The sequence below is a fragment of the Zosterops lateralis genome (genome assembly GCF_965231275.1).
Source record: "Zosterops lateralis genome assembly, chromosome: 16".
Lineage (NCBI taxonomy): Eukaryota > Metazoa > Chordata > Aves > Passeriformes > Zosteropidae > Zosterops > Zosterops lateralis.
Window position 1 is genome coordinate 8,616,475 of NC_139776.1, and position 20,428 is coordinate 8,636,902.

Consider the following 20,428-nt stretch of genomic DNA (forward strand, 5'->3'; position numbering starts at 1 on the left):
TCTGTTTGTGCCAAGAGTGCAGACATTACTTTTTACTGCTCCACTTTGGTCATCCCAGAAGAGCAGGCTTGAAGAAAAAAAGCTTAATTTGTATAGACAGACATTAACATTAAGATCTGTGTTCCTTATAGGAATTAAAGCATATCAATGAAATTAACAAGGCTGATGGGAAAAAAAAAGGTAAAAAAGAAACCATCTTTGTGACAGATAGTTTGAAAAACTTTTTTTCCTATTATAGAAATGGGTTCTAAACCACAAGAATCTTTTTTTCAGCCCTATTAATTATTTAAGATCACAGAAGTATATGAGCAAAACTTTGTTCAGTTTTTGCCTTAAACGTTACTTACATAAATTAGAAAGATGTAACATATTCAGCTCTCAGTTGTTCTAGGTATCTATAAAACAGAGTCAACATCTTAAAAGAAAAATAATCCTTTATTTCATGGGTTGCTACAGATGTTTTCACAGTCTTCAACCAGGTAACTGACAAACATCCCAGAGCTATTCCACAACTTGAAGAAAAACTTCAATTTTACTGAGGTTGTCTCCTTGCAGTACTACAAAATCCACGGCCTGTACAGTGTGAGTCTGAAATTACCCATTTGGTAACAGTACTTAATTTACTTTCTCTTATACCTGAAAGAGAAAACAATAGAAATTATATTATTCCATCAGCTCAGTTCTCAATGACAGATGAGAAGCATCACTGAGCATTTCCTAGGCAAAATGGTCTCCCAGATAGAAGCCTAGGAATGTGTTATTAAAGGCACTATCCTTGATTACCCCCAGCATCAGACTTGCAATAAGAGAGTACTGTAGAACCAACACCCCTTTTACAAAGGACCTGAAAACAATCCTAAGACGAAGAAGAAAGCAGGGAAAAAGCCCCAAAACTTGAACAAGAAAGTCAAGGGAACTATACCTGGACTTGGATTTGAAGTTCCCTCCTTTCCTGCGCTGGGCAATACCCAAGCGTTTTCGATCTTCAAATGATGGGCTTTTGAGAGAGAAGGGAGGGAGGAGGTCAGACATGTCACAGAATTGTGTCAGTAGGACAGGTACTTCTTTAAAGATCCCTGCCCCAATTTCAGAACCTTTTCCCCCAATATCAAAATATCCCTGAGGAAGTATAGAGATGCAAACAAATTCTCATCTACTCCAGTCTGCACTAACGTAGACCTGCCAAGACCTTACCCAGCACGGTACTGCTTCAGAGCCTTCCTGCTCGTGTTGGTCAGCTCTTCATCAAACACAGACAATTTTTTCTTCTTCTTGGGACCTAAAAAATAATAATCAGAACACTGGTTGTAAACAGAAGGGCACAGCATCATCACAGTGCTCTTGAACACAACTATTAGCCTACACGAGGCAAAATCACTGCAAACATGGACCCTGGGCCAGCACTTGTGATCATTCTTTCAAAGATCAGTGCCTCCCTCTATACAAACTAGATTAATTTACCTATTTCTAGCAAAGTGGCATAAAGTAAGTTAGCTGTAAAACAGAAGTATACCTGCTGGTGCTGCTGCTGGTTCCTCCTCTGGCAAGGCTCTGGCTCTCTTTGCTCGGCGATTCCTCTTTGCCAGCCGCTCAGCATACATTTGAGATTTCAAGATCTCAAACTGTGACCTTTCCTCTGGCTGAAAGGTGTTAAAATACAAGTTTTGGTGATGTAAAGCTTTGCTAAGGGAAAATTGTGATAGTCTGCCCAGGGTCCCACTTGTCTACAAATGAACTCACAGTCATTTGGGCTTTTTTCTTTGTGTCCTGTACAAATTTCTTCCTTTTCTTTTTCCCTCGTAATGCTAGGTCAAATTCCTGCAGGGCTTTAGCCACTAGAAAGAAAAAAAGAATGAAGAACCTCTTAAAGCACAGAGCAGAGGCCAGCTGCAGCTACAGAATTTAATATGGCAACAGCATCATGACTCACACTTCTCTTTCTTCCTCTCCTCACGGGTCTGGAACCAGCTCCGCTCCAAACTCTCACTCCCGGTCTCTTTTTTTCCTGTCTCCAGCTGTTTCTTTGCCTTATTGATCTGTGATAATGCAGGCAAGATGTGAGCTCATAGTAGCTAAAAAATACTCCTCTCTTCCCTTTCTAAAGTAGGCAGGTTAAGATTACTTAGGGTAACCTCATAATGGACTATATAACACCAGATACTAAAAATTGCTTACCTGGGCTTCTGACTGCTGCATCTCACGTTCTTCACGCTCCAAGCAGAGAACTGCATAGATATCTTTCTCTAGATTCTCAATCTTCTCCCGGAATTTCAATATGACATCTGAAAACAATACCATATGAACACCAGAGGCAGCTAATGTGAAATCCATCTTATTTTTCAGTACCTCCTTTAGTGTCCCTCTGTACCACGATATTCCCTATGTATGGTCTCCAGCTCTTTACCTCAGTAAAGGTACCACATACCTTGGGGGAGGATTCTGGCTTTCACTGCTGTTTTAGCAGTCTTGACAATCTCCTTCAGCATCTTGCGCTCTTCCTCACCCACAAGTGAAACTGAACGCCCAGCCTTGCCTGCCCTGGCCGTCCGACCCACACGGTGGACATAGTGTTTGATGGTGTTAGGCATGGTAAAATTGATCACCTGTGACAGAAACAGTGTTAGTAGGGAAATAACATGAGAGGTCTCATTAAAAAGCTCAGCGTTTCAAATACTCACTGTTTTAACACCTTCAATATCGAGCCCACGTGCAGCCACATCTGTAGCTACCAGGATATCAATCTGCTCATCCTTAAAACGCCTGAGCAGAGAAAGCAAATGCATTAGCAATGAAAGTAGCCATCTACTTCCACCCTAAAACTTACAACTTGGAACTTCTTTTTAGCCTAGGCTGGCTAACTAAGCCTGCTAATACCTGAGTGATTCCAGCCGCTGTGTCTGAGACAGGTTCCCATGGAGCTCCCCAACCCGCAGGCCCATCAGTCCGAGCAGGATGTGCATGCGGTGAGCTTGTTTCTTGGTCTGAGTGAAAAGCATCACGTGGTCTTGAAACGTTCGTGTCAGCAGAGCTGAAAGAAAGCCCTCTCAGAAGCCTGCTCCACAATCACTCACTGATTCCAGCCTGCCTTGGCTCATCACTGACCTGTTACAATGGCCTCCCGGTCCCCCTCCCGGTTGGGTCTGATCCGGATAAATTCCTGCCGCAGGAAAGGTGCGACATCTGTGTTGCTGTTCACAAAAATTCGGACGGGATTTTTCAGGGAAACGGACGCCAAATCTTTCACCTACATAAACAGGTTATAAAAAAAAAAAGTCCACATGATTTCTGGTAAAAGACCTGACAAACTCCCATTCAACTTCCTGCCTCAGTATGTTTCTCAGCAGCTTGTCTTACCTCTTCAGTCATTGTGGCAGAGAAAAGCATTGTCTGACGGTGGTGGGAACACAACCTGATAATTTCCTTCATCTGTTCCTCAAAGTATTCATCCAGCATTCTACACAGGAGAAAAACAGCAAGATGAGGCAGCTTCGCCTGGGCCTGGCCAAGAAGCATTAGATAAGGCAGGACAACAAGGACAGCCTGATAGCCTGGAGAAAGGAAAGCTGGAAACTGCCTTGTTTTTCACTGCTGTCCTGCTTACCCTACCTGTCTGCTTCGTCCAAAATCAGCACCTCAACACTGCTCAGGTGAAAAGAAGGGCAGTTGTGGAGATGATCAATCAGTCGTCCAGGAGTGGCAATAAGAATGTCTGGCCCTGAGCGCAGAGCAGCTTCCTGAGTCTTCACATCCAGGCCACCTGAAAGAGAGGGAATACAGACTGCTGACTCCCTGAGCATACTGCAGCAGAGTACAGGGATGCAAATTGCCTGGGGAATGGGAAGCAGCTCAGATAAAACCACATTCAAAACCAGAAATGACCCCGTATTTTCTTTCTCAGAAACCAGTAAACAAGTACAGCACAATACTGGAAAGCAAGATTTTAAAACACAACCTATCTACTAGAAGCATAATAACCATACGTCCTCCAGTTTTACAACACAGAATTCCCAGTTCCGTATAGTGGTTTACAATGAGCTGTACACTTCACATAAACAACACTCACCTACTGCCAGGCAAGTTGTGACACTGCTGAACTGTGCCAGCTGTTTTGTGACAGAGTGCACCTGAATACCCAGTTCTCGTGTTGGTACCAAAACCAGTACACGTGTTATTGGAGCCTGACGAGGTTTGTAAATCAGGCGCTCAAGGACAGGCAAGATGAAGGCAGCTGTTTTACCTGAGAAAAAAAATTGAGAAGGGTTACCAATTATTGTGAATAGCTAATTCTCTGTTCCTAGTGCCCTGCTTGACCCCCTACCTGTCCCAGTGGCAGCACAAGCACAAATATCCTTTCCCAGAAGACCCACTGGGATGCAAGCCTTCTGAATTGGGGTTGGTTGCTTGAAGCCAAGAGCTGTGATTGCCTACAAAGGAGGGAAAGCAATTAAACTCTGTCTCTGGTATAACCACACCTGGAGTGCTGTGCCCAGAGCTGGGCTTATCACTACAAAACACATGGACATCCTGGAGTCCACCAAAGAGCCATGAAGTTTATGAAGGGCTTGGGAGCCCCTCACATCTGGGGAAAGGCTGACAGAGCTGGGACTGCTCAGCCTGGAGAAGGCTCAGGGGGAAACTTGTCAATATCAATAAATACCTATTTATTATTACCTATTATGGGAGGGTGGAAAGAGCCAGGTTCTGTTTAGTGGTGCCCAGAGACAGATGTAATGGGCACAAACTGAAACATGGTAATGTATGTGTTTAGTTCCCTCTAAACACCAGGAACCACTTTTTCACCTCAAGGGTGAGGAAGCACCAGCACAAGAGGCCCAGAGAGGTTGCAGCCTCTAGTCCTGGAGATACTCAAAGCCATCTGGACAGATGATCCCTTCCAAGATCCCTTCCAACCATGCTGTGACAAGTCTTGTTCAAGATGGTGTTAATATATTCAATCTTTGAGTGACAGAATCAAAGAATAGTTTCCATTAATCTATAATAACAGTTCCTAAAGGACTAGCACACTAGCTCCCAAGTGATTTACATGTCAGAGAGGTTGCAAAGCAATGAGAAATTTGTTTTAATTGGTGGCAGGGAGGCTGTACAACGTTCTTCAGAATAACATGTAATAAACCAACTAGGTAGATACCTTTAGCAAAGGTCGTGAAAGATTCATGTCCTGGAATGACAAGTTATCATCATATTGAGAGGCATCTTCAAAAAATCTCTCTGGTTCCTAGAAACAGGAACAACAAAACTGGTAAAACACCTGCAGCACCACAACATATTATCAAAGGGCATTGGGCTGATTTTTGAGCTATGATTTGTTAACCAAAGCAAGTTCCTAAATAAGAAATGCTGGAGGAATTTGGCTAGTTTTTAATACTTACCACTTCTCCCTTTTTTGTTCTCTTCTTTTCCTTCACTTTGACCTTATCTGCAAAGAAAGAGAAATGTGACAGGAATCAGTAAGCACAGTTAAATGCAGAACAAGATGTTGTGAACTATCTTAACCTTGTAACATCATACTTTTTGCTCTCCATTCAGATATTGAGGGAGAAGCCTCAGAAACAAGCCATAAAATTGTCAAGTAAATATCTTTGTTCAGGGATGAGTTCAGTTACGGCTACCATTCAAAATGACCCTGATTAAAATCAGAAGGAATGTTGCAGAAGGCAAACAAAATATAAAAGGTTCTTGTGCACTCCCAGCAAGGCTTCATTTCAGTCTTTTCTCCAATGAGCCAACTCTGTGTTATATTCTTGTCTCAGTGTGCACTGTTGATACCTGCTTTTGTGAAGATACTTTCATCATCCAGTGAATACTCAGACTCCACATCTTCTTCATCCCTACTGCAATCCTCACACTCCTTTTTGGTTTGATCATCTTCAGCCTCTGCATCCTCATCTTTCACTTTTGCTTGTTTAGCTTCCCTTTCCTTAAAAAAAAAAAAAAAAAAAAAAATTACGAAAATTTTTGAAAATGTTTTAGAAAGAAAGGATGAGAAAGTCTAATCCTTTATGAGTCTGTGTTTGTTATTATGAGCCCATTCACAAATCCATGGTTTTGCACAACTTGAATCACTAATAATTCTGCAACCCCATCCATTCAGCAACACATCACATAAGGCAGCAAACCGAGTCAAAGTGATGACCTGCAGCCAGAGCACCGTGGCTGAGGGAATGGCCAAACACATACCATTATTTTCAGCAATGAGAAAGACCCTGACCTGGATCTTCCTTTTCTGTCTCACTTTCTCGATCTTCTCATCCAGCGTCGTGGCTGCTTTCTAGGCAGAAAACCACAAGAGGAGAGCTGTGAGAGGAGCCCAGGAGAGCAGCGGGCGCTGTGGCCTCTGGCCCCGCCGCTCCCTCCCGGCCTCAGGCCTCACCTTGGCGCGGAGCTGCCGCAGCGCCGCCGTCCAGGCATCCTCCCCGCCGGCCTCCGCCTCCCCGAACACGAAGTCGAGGCTGAAGTCCCCGCGGGAGGGTCCCCGCCGCCTGGGGCCGGGAGCCCGGCGCGGCTCCTGCGGGAACAGCCGTGTAAAGGACCGTGTAAAGGACCGCGGCCCGACCCCCCGCGCCGCACCGCCCCGGCCCGCCGCTCCCCCCTGCCCGCCCCACCTCCTCATCCTCGGAGTCGCCAGATTCGGAGTCCACGGGCACCACGTCGCCCTCGGCGATGGTGCCCACCAGGCCCAGGCTCTCCAGCGTGGCCATGGCCCCGAGCCGGAACCCGCGGGACACGCGTGCGCTGGGCCGGGCCGGGGGCCGGGCCGGGCCCGGTGGGCAGAGCCGCGCCTGCCTCCGCCCCGCACTGCCGGGAAAGGAAACCGAAACCGGCCGTGCCGCGGCCGGACAAGTGGTCGTGCGGTGTGTTTCCCGTCTTTGCGTTTACCCTCTCCTTCTCTTCGCTTCCCCTTGCCGCGGGAGCCGGAGAGAGGAGAAACTCCGTTTCGGGGACTGTCCGCCGGCGAGGACGGGCGGGGCCGGGCGGGACTTTCGGGGAACTGGAAAGTGAAACTTTGCGGGGGACGGGAAAAGGAAGCGCTGGTGGGTGTGGGGGCAGATCCCGGCTGTGCGGGCAGCGCAGCGCACATCGCCCGCGTTCGGCCGCAGGAGAGCCGCGGTCCCCAGCGCTGCCCTCGCCCCCGAGAGCCGGAACACACCCGCAGCAGCCCCGGCCGGGCCATGGACGGTCCTGGGCACGACCCTCACGCCCGACGCGCCCGAGGTGGAGCGAGAGGTGAGGGTAATGCAGGGCTGGGTGTGGTGCTGGTACAGGGGGGTCCGCTACTCCCCTGCCTGTGTACAGCGAAGTTTTCTTTCAGGGCTGTTTCAACACTTCCTTGTTTGCCCTAGGAGTCTGTTTGGGGCCATGATGCGATGATGCGTTGAAGGAGCCTCTTGCTATTTGTTCCTGCTAGCAGTCAATTCTTCTCTAAGCGTCCCGTGGAGAGTCTGACTAAGGCTCTGTGGGCTGTGTTCCTGCTACTCGGAGAGGCTGGGTTTGACCACAGGTTCCATGTTTTGTGGGTGCTGCGTAGGGCCAATTCAAGTCAGCTATGGCGTCCTCTGTCGTTATTTCACCTACGACTGACTCCCGAGGAGGAAGTGCTGTCCTGTGCAAAAAACTTAATCTTTCACCTTCTTACTTCTGCTTTCAGTTCTGTGGAAAGACGTTTTGTCTTTTAGTGTCTTCACAGCTCAAGTGAACTCTAAGCGTGGCACTCTCTTTAGCAGTTAGAAAAAGGGGCACAAATGAGATACCAATTGGAAAGTCTGTGTGCAAATATATTTTTTTTAACTTGATGTCAAATGCTCGAAATATGCTGAATAGCAGGTCAATATGCTCATTCATCTTTGTTGGGAGGCATGTTAATCTGGTTGATTTTTAATTAAGAGTGTATTTTTTTTTCTTTTTTTTTTTTTTTTTTTTTTTTTTTTTTTTTTTTTTTAAGGGCATGCACTTCATTCGGACACTGGTTTTATAAGAAGAGGCAGAAACAGAACAAATAATGTACCAGGCCAGGCACCTTGGTTAGAGGAAAACCTCCAAGACAGCAATCATACTCTTCTACTTGGGCAAAGAGAAGAGAGGTTTGGTGGTTGTATTTCAAAAGTTCCTCAATCAAGTAACAATAAACCAAAAAGCAAAAGTCAACAGGCCAACAGTGAAGCCACAGGATTCTGGACTGAACAGGAGAATGAAGGAAGAAGAATGAGGTATCAAGGTGGGAAAACACAGGAGAGGGGCAGAAAACCCTGGAATGAGCAAGCAAATGCATTTAGAGGAAGAAGGAGTGAGCTTGGACAAGCCCGTGAGAGAACCAGAGGACCCTGGAATGAGCAAGAAAATGGAGGCAGGGGAAGGAGGTATCAAGGTGGACAAGCTCAGGGAGGAGCTAGAGGGAGAGGGCTGAGGAGTGGGTGGGAAAATGAAGGTAGGACATGGAGGACGCAACCTCGGGAGGATCCTCATTTCTACCAGAATGCTACCCCAGGTGCTGCTCACCACAGTGAGAAGCCTCGGAAAGCCAGAAGGATTGGCTATAAATTCCTTGAAAATCTCCTTGAGAAAGACCCTTCAGAAGTTGTCATCACACTTGCTTCCAATTCGGGGTTGAAGGAACTTCTTTCCCAAACAACTATGAACCGCAATTTCGTTCAGCTCATTTGCCAGGTGCTTCGAAAAGGATGCTGTTCCCAAAAGGATAGACACAGTGTCCAACACGTTCTTGGAATTGTGAAGGAGTCCAACTTTCTCAAGATCTGTCTGCCACAGTATGTGTCTGACATGGTAACAGAAGTAGTTCCTGCTGTACGCCATGAGTACCCTGAGCATATCAGCAACATAATTTTACTTCTTCAGAACCTGATAAGTACTTTTCCAGCCAGCTCTGTGCAGAAAGTCTCCATTCTCTTGACAGTCTTGACAGCATCCATAAATTCCCTGAGAGGTTTTGGTGTGGACATCTCAGACGAGATAGAGAAGAATCTCAATAAAGTCCAGATGCTCATGCAGCATCTGCAGGAGAAGAGACGTGAAGGCACACTGAGGGCTGATAACTGTACCTTTATGCAGTCTCAGGATGGGCAAGAAGAAAGCTATCGTATCATGAGCATTTATCCAACATATGATGAGATACATGGTAATGAGAAACCTTTTCTACGACCCAATTTTGTTTCTGGAAAATATGAAAGCACCAGTATTTATCTTGACACCCACTTCCGACTTTTGAGAGAAGACTTTGTAAGGCCTTTAAGGGAAGGTATCATGGAGGTTTTGCGGGACCTCCAGGACAGAAATTTGAGAAGGAAAAAATTTGATGATATCAGGATCTACTTTGATGCACGGATTATTGCCCCACGTTGTACCTCAACTGGTATTGTTTACAAGGTCCAGTTTGACACAGAACCACTGAGATTTGTACAGTGGCAGAATTCTAAACGATTGCTATATGGATCCCTAGTCTGCATGTCCCAAGATAACTTTGAAACATACCTTTTTGCTACTGTTTCTAATCGTGATGCTGCAGAACTTGTCAATGGGATTGTGGAGCTGCATTTTGATGCAGAGAGCCAGCCACTGCTGGCAGAGGTTCAGCCCTCAGACTCTTTTCTCATGGTAGAGACAACTGCCTACTTTGAGGCCTATCGGCATGTGCTAGAAGGGTTGCAGAAAACAAGGGAAGAAGATATCCCATTCCAGAAGTACATTGTGGAATGTGATACACAGGTGAAAGAGCCGGCATACCTGACAGAGAATACTATCTACAACCTTGCACCCTTGATGAAGACTTCAGCTGAAGAGAAGGACCCTGATAGCTTGAAAAGTGTTTACATTCTAGATCCCAATCAATGGCTTTCAATGGAAGCTTTGAAATTAGATGAGTCTCAGATGCAGGCATTGAATCTTGCACTCACCAAGGAGCTGGCTATTATCCAAGGACCTCCAGGCACTGGTGAGAAATACTTGCTTAAAGGCTCTGTAATATAAGAAATTCTCATTGATTCACCCATCTAGGGAGATTGACTTCAGAGAAAGCCAGCTGTACTGTCTCCAAAGCTTTTGTCCTGTGCCTAATTGATGCTTGAGTCACCAGTTAGTGTGAGCTGTGGAGACAGTTAATATCCTCAAATACCCACATCTGATCTTTGCCCACCTAGATGCAAGTAGACACCAACAACACTGTTGGCTGTGCTTGTATATTAGGGTGAAGAAGTTTTCAGTCCCTTTGAGAATATGGTCCCTCTTGCTGTGCAGCACTCAGCACTCTCCTACTTGTCTTCATGGCATGTTAGAGCTTTGGGAGCATTCAGCCACGAACCACTGTGTGAATAAAGTATTACAAGATGAACTGTAATTTTTTTTAATGGTACCTGAATGGTACACAAGCATCAGTGCTTATATTCCAATAGTATGTGGATATTTCATGTGCAGCCAAATGTCATGTATGATGCCAATATCAGAATGGGCTGGGGAATGCAGTGGGAGAGAAACCCTTGTGTCCAGGTCTGGCGTATTATCCAAAAAATAACATTCTTGCAGACTGTGGCCTTGCTCAACTACAGGCCAGAAAGTCAGTGTCATGTTACTTTGTCTACATTTTGTAAGCTAGTTAACCCTGGGGTCAATTCCCTTAGTGCAGACCAGATTGGCAGTCTAGAAACAAGTCTTGTATCTGTTTTTTATGATTTCTATGTTTCAAGGCACTCATAGACGTGTGTATTACCCTATTCTGATTCTGAGCTTGTCTTTCAGGGAAGACTTACGTAGGTTTGAAGATTGTTCAGGCTCTCTTGACTAATGATCACGTGTGGCAAACCACTGAACAGAAGCGTCCCATCCTTATAGTCTGCTACACTAACCATGCGCTGGATCAGTTCTTAGAAGGTAAGAGTACCTGCAAGCAGGCTGGAGAATCATAGAATGGTTTGGGTTGGAAGGACCTTAAAGATCATCTAGTTCCAGCCCACCTGCCATGGACAGGGGCAACTTCCACTAGACCATGGTGCTCCAAGCTCTGTCCAGCCTGGCCTTGAACACTTCAAGTGATAGTGCATCCACAAATTCTCTGGGCAACATGTTGTTAGAACCTGTAAAAAGAAACTATACAATAACTCTTACTCTGCTCATTGTATGGCATAATAACCTGCATTTTGGTTTGATTATTTTTAGTGACTCTAGCCCCATTGATACAGATTAAAAAAACTTCAGTCAGAGCAAACCACTGTAGAATTTGCAGTCAAAGGGTGTTTTTCCTCTCTTGTCCTACTGCTGAAAACTGAGCTTGGCCCTTCAGTTCTAATATTTCTCTTTCATTCACAGGAATACTCTCATTTCAAGGAAATGGGATTGTGCGTGTTGGGGGAAGGAGTAGCAGTGCAGCCCTGCAGAGATTTACCTTGAAGGAGCTGAGGAGGCATGCCTACAGATTTGACTTCCCAAACTACCACCCCAGAGACTACCTAAATGTATGTGCAGACCTCCTGTGAGATACTGGGACTGGGTTGCCTGTGCATTGGAGGACATAATAAACCTCCCATACAAGGCCTTTCACCTTGTTTTATGGTGAATTTGGCCTCTTAATTCTTCTATCAGTTTTTTGTCCTGCTGTTTGTGAACTTTGTTTCCCTGAGTGTGACGCTGCCTCCCTTCTCTTTGTTATGAGTAGATAATAAGTGAGATGCATGATGTTGAGGAGAAGCTCCTTGAAGGAGCGAAGCGATTGGAGTGCACGACGTACGGAATTCTGCATGAGCGCTACTTGAAACCACACATGGCGCCCCAGCACTGGGCCAGCCTGATAAAGGTTCTGGTAAGAGAGGTCCCTTTCTTCTGAGTCAAGCAGTCCCAGTGCATGCTCACCATCCTTTCTGCTAGTGAGCCTGAGGTTCCCCCAGCATACATCTTTTTAGCCTCATTTGGTTACTGGGAAAGTAAGGGAGTGAGCAGCAAGCTGCGCCAAATGACAGTAGTCTAGACAGGCAGGGCAAGCAGGGCCTTTGAATTTTGTTCCTTTAAACTGCAGAGATTCTAAGTGATCTTTAGCAGCATATAAATGCAAGTACACAAAGGAAAGCCTCTTAAACTGAAGGGGAGGAGGGGTGCCCTTTCTGAAGATCTGGGGCTGCTTGGACTTTCTGGCTCTGGAGGTCATCTTAGGGGGACTTGTCCTAGTTGCCACTGCTGTAAGGTGCTGCTTTGGCATTATTCTAAAACTCTAAAGTGCAATAGGCCTGGCTGACTTGACTTTCCCTGTATTAGGAGGATACTGAGTTTTACTACATTGGTTCACGACACTCAGTGATTCGGGAGTGGCTGGGACTTGGTGCATCTGCCTTCACTCAGAATGCCGCAGAGAATATGTGGACTGAAAATCCAGGTAAAACAAACAAAACAAAAACCAAACACCAAAAAGACACCCATCCCCCACACATTCTCTAGGAGTGTGTTTACCTAAGCAGTGTGCCAGAAAAGGGACACTGCTACTCAACAGGCACAGAATGATGTGTGATGCTGTGAGAGAGTAGAAAGAAGATTAACCCTAATTTCCATGTAGTGATCTGACTGCTGCACTGATAGAGTGGCTCTGGCTTACTTCATGTGACTGGTGACTCTCACAGGTGGTCAGCAGGAATCAGAGGAGGAGGAGGAGGAAGATGAAGCAGAAGAGGAGCTTTTGGAGATCGCAGAGATGGCTGACCTGATTGAAGCTGAGAGAGTGATTGAGGATGAAAAGATAGCACACTCTTGGAGGAGGAAGGAGGAGGATGACAACGCTGTTAATGAACTAGCCGGTGTCATGTTGGCTGTGAAGCTGGACCAGGAAGAAGGAGCAGCTCAACCACAACAGGAAACCATGCAGTGGGAGGTAGCTGCAGGCATTAGTGTGACTATGTAAAGAATATCAAGGGGGTGCTAATACAAAAGAATCTTTGTGCTGTAACTGCTTTTTGGGCTGCATTTTTTTTGTGGGTTTGTTTTTTTAGGTTTGGTTTGGTTTGGTTTTTTTTAGGTAACTCGTGGCCAGAGGAGAAAAATTAAGCGGAAGATGAAGGCTGAGCTCCTTAAAGTGGACACAATGACAGAATTAGAGGCCAATGCTATTCAGGACGTGTGGCAGCTTGACCTGAACTCCCGCTGGAGGCTTTACAGGTGACAAAACTATTTTGAAGGGCTTGTCAGGCAGGTCTTTCCTAGGATCATTCCAGTGTGCAAACTGTGTCAAGCTATGTTGTTTCTGCCTGTATCTGTTCAGCTTCTTGTTTGAACATGCTTGTTCTTACTTTCCTTGTACTGCATGAGCAGCAATGTCATGCCCTACATTTGTACATGGTCAGGACTAAGTATACATGGTAATGTGTTTCCCAAAAGACATGGGGAAAGTTTTGAACTGAATCCACTCAGAACCTGTGGATCACCATCCTGTTTTCCTTGCAGTGTATATAATGGCACTTTCTTCCCAGGTTTTGGCTGAAGATTTACCAGGGTGTTATTCGAGAGGACATCCTGCAGCATGAACAGCAGTATCAGGCAGCAGCAAAAAGACTGGAAGAACAGAAGCTGGAGCAAGATCTCTGCATTCTCAATAATGCCAGTATTGTGGGGATGACAACTACAGGTGCAGAGCAGTTGGGAAGCAAACCAGTATTTTATTGCTTCCAGTCATGTTTAAAGAACCTTTTTGCTGAAAGATTAGAATCATGTGCTGCTTCACAGCCTGGGTCAGGCTCTGCATTAATCTGGAGCCTTTTTAATCTCTGACTCCTTTTGCAAACAGGGCTGTTGTGAGAGTTGTTAATTTAGTGGCATGAGCAGCTTCTCTGCCCTTTTGCACTCCCCCTGTCTTGAGTAGCATTCTTCTAAGGGAACTGCACCACTTGTGCCTTAGTAAGGCACAGCTAATATCTGTACTGCTGTTCCCACAGCACCTTTTGGAGATGGTAGTGCCAAGGTCATTGTAGTATGCCCCCTTTGGAGAGACAATTTAGGCTTATTTATGTGTGTGGAACAATGTATTGAGTGCATCTTCTGTCTAAAGAGAGCATTGAAAAAAGGACCAAGGCAGGCACAGGACTAATCCCCACCTGCCTTCCTTTATAACTCTTCATATAGAAGCCATCGCTGGTATGGTGCTATTTTAAAATTCAAAAAGCTGAGTTTTGAAAAGGGGAATCTTGAGAAGAACCCCAGTCTTTTCTGAGACTGAGCCTACATCTCTCTGTGAAGTCTTGCCTTACTGCTTGAATGTAGTTATATCTTAAGGTTTATCTTCTGTCCTTGCTCAGGTGCTGCAAAATACCGACGGATCTTGCAGTACATAGAGCCACAAATTGTCATTGTAGAAGAGGCAGCAGAGGTGCTTGAGGCTCACACCATTACTACTTTGAGTAAAAACTGCCAGCACCTCATACTCATTGGAGATCACCAGCAGGTAACTTTCATGACCAACATCTCTATCTGCTGTGTTAATGAACCAAACACTGTGTGGGAAAATTGCCAAGGCTTGTTGCTCCCCAGCTTCCACAGATACCAGAGACCCTATGTCCTGTAGTTTTAGAATAGAGATCCTATGGGACTGGTGTTTCAGTTTAACTGATAAAATTTTACATGTGCTTTGATTGTCATTGTATCTAGCTTTGATATTTAGCACTTCTGCAAGAATCCAGTCTCTGGCTTTCAGTGGGTGACCAGTCATAGAAAATGAGAGTGAAAAATCCTACTTACACATAGGAAAAGTGCCAAAACATGGACCTCCTACCCCTTCTCTTTCAGTTACAGCCTAGTGCAAATGTGTATGACCTGGCCAAGAACTTCAACCTCGAAGTCTCTCTCTTTGAACGTCTGATCAAAGTGGATTTCCCTTTTGTCTGTCTGAAGTACCAAGTAAGAAAGAGCTATAAGAAACTTAATGGCATTTGTATTTAGGTTGTTTTAAGCTTGTAATACACTTAAGTTTATATTTCTACTGTAAAAGCAGCCTAAAAGAAAATAATGTACTATCTAACTTTTGAAAAGAATGGTAGGAGCTGACACAGACAGAATTCCAGCATATTTTCAGTTATTTAGTGATATTGTCCACAGCACAGTGGTTCTCATGTTTTTGTGTGAAAAACACAGTTTATTGTGGCAACTGAAACTTCCAGAACTTTGCAGAGTGAGACAGCACAGTTCTCGGGCTGCTTCCTGCTAAATTGCTATAAACATCTATCTTGGTGCCCAGGGAAGTAAATTCTACTACCAGCAGCCCTATATTAAAGGCACCTGGAAGAACTCATTTAGTAGTTACGGTGAACTGCTGGCTTTTTTATCTATAAGTGTGTTTAGATTTGCACTGAAACCAGCATTATTGTACAACATTCTTACCAAGACATTTTCTTAAAGATACTCTGCTACTACCAGTCCTGCAGTTGGTGGTGTGTCAGCAATGGGGTGAGGGAGAGCAGGGATTGGGAAGTGCTCCCTTCTTGTCTCTTATTGAAAAGTCTTGTCTTGTATTCAGCCACTGTCTGTGCAGTGGAGTGAAGGAATATTGACAGGGAAATGTGATGCTCTTTCCTCAAGACTGATAAAACTGTTTTGTGTTTCAGCACCGCATGCGCCCTGAAATTGCCCAACTTATCACTCCTCATATATACCAGAAGCTGGAGAACCATCCCTCTGTCCTGAAATATGAGAATATAAAAGTGAGTTCTCAGCAATATAAGTGGTTGCTTTTGTCCCCTGTTACTAGATAATGAGTTTCTGTAAAATACAATGTTCAAGTATTTCCAACTCTTAGGTCAAATTCGGTTATTGAAATTTATACCCGAATCAAGGAATTGTGCAATATAGAATTAGGTAAGTAATTTGTAGTTCTTCTGATGTTAGTGATGGTAGACAGTGGAAATGGATCCAATACTAATTACTTTAAAAGAACATTAAAAAATGGAAGGGGGCACAGATGAATTGTGTAGTTTGAAAGCTAGGAAGAAATCTTAAATGAAAGACTTAAAGCATAATATGTGAAACTCCAACATAAAATAGGTGACAAGATTACTGGAATGCTTTTTTCTTGGTTTCTCTGTTTGGGCATTTTACCAAAAAACAACGTCTGCAAGGAAAATCTATGCAGCTGACAAGTATAAAGTAATCACTTATTATCTAACATGCACAATAAACAGCCAGAATTTAGTAAGTTATTAGAATGCTTGCCTTGGATATCAGTCAGAAGTGTCAGTATTTGCTTCTTCCTAAATGGTACTGAGTTTGCATGTTAACACTCACTCCCTGTTTTCTGATTTGTATTTTCTCACCTTAATCAGGACTTCATATATCTCTGTGTTGGTGCTTTTCTTGAAAAGTCATTTTGAACCATTAACAATCATTTCTCTGTAATCTTCTCTTGCATATCTTGCATAGCCCTTTTCTGCAGACTCGCTCACAGCTCTCTGTCACAACTGAATTATTTTCCCAGAAGTCTGAGCCAAGCTTACACTTTTACACTGATGGTCTTGGATCTCTGAAGCACAAGCCACTGAATACCCTGGGAGAAAGATTGGAGGCAGTTGCAGAAGTAGCATTAGAGTATCTTAGACTATGTAAATCTGCCTTCATAAAAAAACCCAGTAGTAATTAGTTAAAAGTTCTTTAACTGGATGAAGGAAGCATTCTGAAAACTATAGCCGAATGCTGAAGTCAGACAAGAGAAAATTAATAGTGAAGATTTGGTTATTAGAATAAGCTATCTGAGAAGGTGGCAGATCATCTTTTGATATCTTGAAATTCAGATCAAGTCTTTGTAGAAGGTGATTTAGTTAAGTAAATTAGAAACCCAAATAAACCCCCTCCAAAATCCAGCCAACCAAAACCCCAACAAACAAGAAAAATACCACCTAAAACACACAAATTCAGAGACCACAGAATTTTACCCCATTTCTTCTACAAGAATTCTTGAGAATTTTGTGGTTCATCTGGCCTTAAAACAAACTTGAGATACACAGAGGCATCAAAAATGAATCTTCCCAGCTAGTACAATAACCATCAGAGGTGATGACTGAATTAAATTCTACTCCCCTGGACACTTTGCCAGTATGGATACCTTGGAAAACCAGAGATCTATGCTTGATCTACAAAAACTGTTCTTTCCTGTTAAAATCAGCCTCTGGGTTTTGGCAGGCAGAACAATAATTTCTTACGGGTAGAATAATTCCAGTTAATAGCTTAAAAAAAAAAAAAAAAGCTCCTGCTAACTCAAGGCAAATAGAGTTTTTGAACAGGTGAGCAGTCAGCTCTACACAGCATGAGCTAGTAAAAGTGACTACTGGAGTGCTAGCATGCCTAGTTTTTTTCTAGTGAGGAAGAAATCTTCCTTGCTGCTTTGTTTTTATTACAGCAACAGAGGAAGCATGTTTTAGGCAAGTGCTCAGCCTTGTGCATTGGTAACTTAGTATCTTTTTCCCACAGGGCCAAAACAAGACATTGTTCACAGCATGAATATGCTTTGAGAAGTTACTAATACTTCATGTTTCCTTTGGTATAACCTGGAAATGTACAGTAGAAACATCTCTGGAAAGATAGGGAATAAAATCACCCACAGGAACTGATTTCATATTAGGATACTGAAATAATACCAATAAGCTGAAATGGGAATTTGATTAATAACTATGAAGATCTAAGAGGAAATCACCTAAGTACACAGTAACTGCATACTGTAGTCAGCTCCTTAAAAGTCCTCCTGTCAGTGGATAATCAGGGACATGGGAACAGGCTTGGGCAACTGGGGCTGGCAAGAAACTAGAATTCTCTCTCTGACATCCTTCCTCTTGTTTCAGGGTGTCTCAACTAATATCTTCTTTGTGGAACATGAAGTTCCTGAACAAGAGATCCAGGAAGGGAAAAGCCACCAGAACCCACATGAGGCCCACTTTGTAGTGGAACTGTGCAAATACTTGTTGTGTCAGGGCTATGAACCTTCTCAGATCACCATTCTCACTACTTACACCGGACAGTTCTTCTGTCTGCGTAGGCTCATGCCAGCAAGGATCTTTGAGGGTGTGAAGGTTCATGTAGTAGATAAGTACCAGGGAGAGGAGAATGATATTATTCTGCTGTCACTGGTGAGAAGCAACAAAGCAGAGAGACCTGGGTTCTTGCAGATCCCTAATCGGATATGTGTGGCATTATCCAGAGCTAAGAAAGGTCTCTATTGTATTGGAAACATGAGAATGCTTGGTAAGGTTCCTCTCTGGAGCAAGATCATTCAAACACTTGGGAAGAACGGCCACATTGGCAAGTCATTGGAGCTTTGCTGTCAAAACCACCCTGAAACCAAGACACAGGTATCTACAGGTGAAGACTTCAACAGAGTCCCGGAGGGAGGCTGTTCTCGTCCCTGTGAGTTTAGATTGAATTGTGGACATGTTTGTGCACGGGCATGTCACCCATATGACCCAGAGCACAAAGACTACAAGTGCCTGAAGCCTTGTCAAAAGGTACTTTGTGCAGATGGGCACCGCTGCCCAAAGTCATGTTATGAGCGCTGTGGAAAATGTATGGTGAAGGTAGAGAAAACTATTGTTAAGTGTGGCCATGTGCAGATGGTGCCATGCCATATTTCACCGCAGGAATTTAAGTGCCTGGAACCTTGCCAGAAGAATTTAAACTGTGGACACGCATGCAGGAATTCCTGTGGGCAGCAATGCACAGTGTGCTGTCCTGTACAGGTCACAGCCACACTGAAATGTGGCCACAAGCAGAAAGTTCCTTGCTGGGTCATTAGGATGGGACGTGAGGAGACTGTGAAATGTCAGACTAAGTGTTCTGTCACACTGGCATGTGGTCATGCATGTTCAGGTTCCTGTCATACTTGCTATGGAGGAAGATTTCATAAGGCATGTGCAAGCCCATGCAAGCGTATGTTGATCTGTTCTCACAAGTGTCAAGAGCCTTGTACTACAGAATGTCCTCCTTGTCAGAGGGAATGTGAGAACTATTGTATTCACAGTAAGTGCAAAAAGAAATGTGGGGAAAGCTGTGTTCCTTGTGCTGAACCATGTGAGTGGCAGTGCCAGCACCACCAGTGTACCAACCTTTGCTCTGAGCCGTGCAACAGGCCTCGCTGCAATGTTCCCTGTGATAAGATGCTTCCCTGTGGTCATCCCTGTGTTGGATTTTGTGGAGAGCCCTGCCCAAAGAAGTGCCTTGTTTGTCACCATGAGGAACTCACTCAGATCTTTTTTGGCTATGAGGATGACCCAGATGCTCGATTTGTAGAGCTTGAAGACTGTGGCCATGTCTTTGAGTCGCAAGGCCTTGACCAGCATATGGATGAAGATGATGGTGTCGTCAAGCTGAAGGTATGCCCTTTATGTCAGACACCCATCAGAAAGAATCTGAGATATGGCACCAGTGTGAAAAGGCAGGTGGAGGAGATAGAACAGGTGAAACAGAAAATCCAAGGCCCAGCACAGGAAATTGAGTCTAACAGACAGAGACTGCGGGCTGCACTGGCGCAGAACGTTGTTCTGAAGAGTAGTCTATTCTCTAAGTATCTCATGCTGGAAAATAAACTAAAAGTTTCTGCTCTCTCCACAAAGAGTATTGGACTAATTGAGAACCTGCTTAATTTCTACAAACGTGTAGCAGACCTAACTCATTCTATGAACAAAATTGATGAGAAGGAAAGGATGGGGCTGATGAAGAGGCTGGATGAAGTGCAGGAGTGGCTGGATAAAGATCGTGTCAGTTTTACAGAACAGGAGCTCACTGACCTGCAGTCTGAGATCCAGAGACTGACTTATTTGCTGAACCTCTTGGCAAGGTGCAAAGCAAGTTGGATGATATCCACAGACGATGCAGCAGAGATTAACAGTGCACGTGAGATACTGGAAGGGACAAAGAAATTCACAGAGGAGGATGAGGCTGCAGTGAAGGCTCACCTGAAGAAGATCAGTGCTGGCTTGCCCATGTCAGGGCTGGGGATTTCTGAAGCTGAGCGGGTGCAGATTGTCAGTGCTATTGGCTGTCCCCGTGGCCACTGGTTCAAGTGCAAAAATGGACATATCTATGTAATTGGGGAGTGTGGGGGGGCAATGGAGAGGAGTACATGCCCTGAATGCCATGAAGTCATCGGCGGCACGAACCACACTCTGGAGAGCAGCAACAGCTTGGCCTCGGAGATGGACGGGGCGACCCACGCGGCCTGGTCCGATGTGGCCAACAACATGCTCAACTTCGAGGACCTTCGCCGGCTGATGTAGTGGGGCTGTGAGCCTCGCTTTTTATCACAGACACCCACACAGGGGCACAGCCCCACTGCTTTTCCCTTTTGCTTGCTCACTAATAAAGTGTTTATCGTTGTGAACCGGGCTCTGCTGTCTCTGTGGGGCGGGGCTGTCTCTGTGGGGTGGGACCGTGCTATCCCTGTGGACTGTGCTGTCTC

General features: G+C 44.7%; 2 protein-coding genes across 3 annotated transcripts; one reads left to right on the forward strand and one right to left on the reverse strand.

The window, feature by feature from the left end:
• Positions 1 to 416: 416 nt before the first annotated feature.
• DDX27 (DEAD-box helicase 27) lies at positions 417 to 6,725 on the reverse strand. The gene is made up of 21 exons (XM_083872990.1): positions 6,624 to 6,725; positions 6,392 to 6,526; positions 6,230 to 6,289; positions 5,788 to 5,938; positions 5,391 to 5,437; positions 5,150 to 5,236; positions 4,319 to 4,424; positions 4,064 to 4,237; positions 3,607 to 3,757; positions 3,355 to 3,454; positions 3,103 to 3,244; positions 2,875 to 3,028; positions 2,679 to 2,760; positions 2,426 to 2,603; positions 2,176 to 2,282; positions 1,931 to 2,036; positions 1,741 to 1,835; positions 1,514 to 1,640; positions 1,195 to 1,279; positions 923 to 997; positions 417 to 636 (listed from the first exon to the last, which is right to left on the reverse strand). The coding sequence occupies exons 1-21, from the start codon at positions 6,717 to 6,719 to the stop codon at positions 621 to 623; spliced, it is 2,274 nt and encodes a 757-aa protein (XP_083729116.1). The 5' UTR covers positions 6,720 to 6,725; the 3' UTR covers positions 417 to 620.
• A 439-nt stretch (positions 6,726 to 7,164) lies between these two features.
• Positions 7,165 to 20,337, forward strand: ZNFX1 (zinc finger NFX1-type containing 1). 2 transcript variants are annotated; one of them, XM_083873263.1, is made up of 13 exons: positions 7,165 to 7,245; positions 7,961 to 9,964; positions 10,765 to 10,896; positions 11,332 to 11,477; positions 11,678 to 11,821; positions 12,271 to 12,388; positions 12,630 to 12,877; positions 13,022 to 13,161; positions 13,473 to 13,627; positions 14,295 to 14,440; positions 14,782 to 14,892; positions 15,597 to 15,692; positions 17,820 to 20,337. In XM_083873263.1, exons 1-13 carry the CDS (start codon positions 7,191 to 7,193, stop codon positions 20,244 to 20,246), a joined length of 5,922 nt encoding a protein of 1,973 aa, XP_083729389.1. In that variant the 5' UTR covers positions 7,165 to 7,190; the 3' UTR covers positions 20,247 to 20,337. The 2 variants fall into 2 exon arrangements, with proteins under 2 accessions (XP_083729389.1, XP_083729390.1); XM_083873264.1 differs by lacking the exon at positions 7,165 to 7,245 and having other exon boundaries at positions 7,634 to 9,964.
• Positions 20,338 to 20,428: the final 91 nt, after the last annotated feature.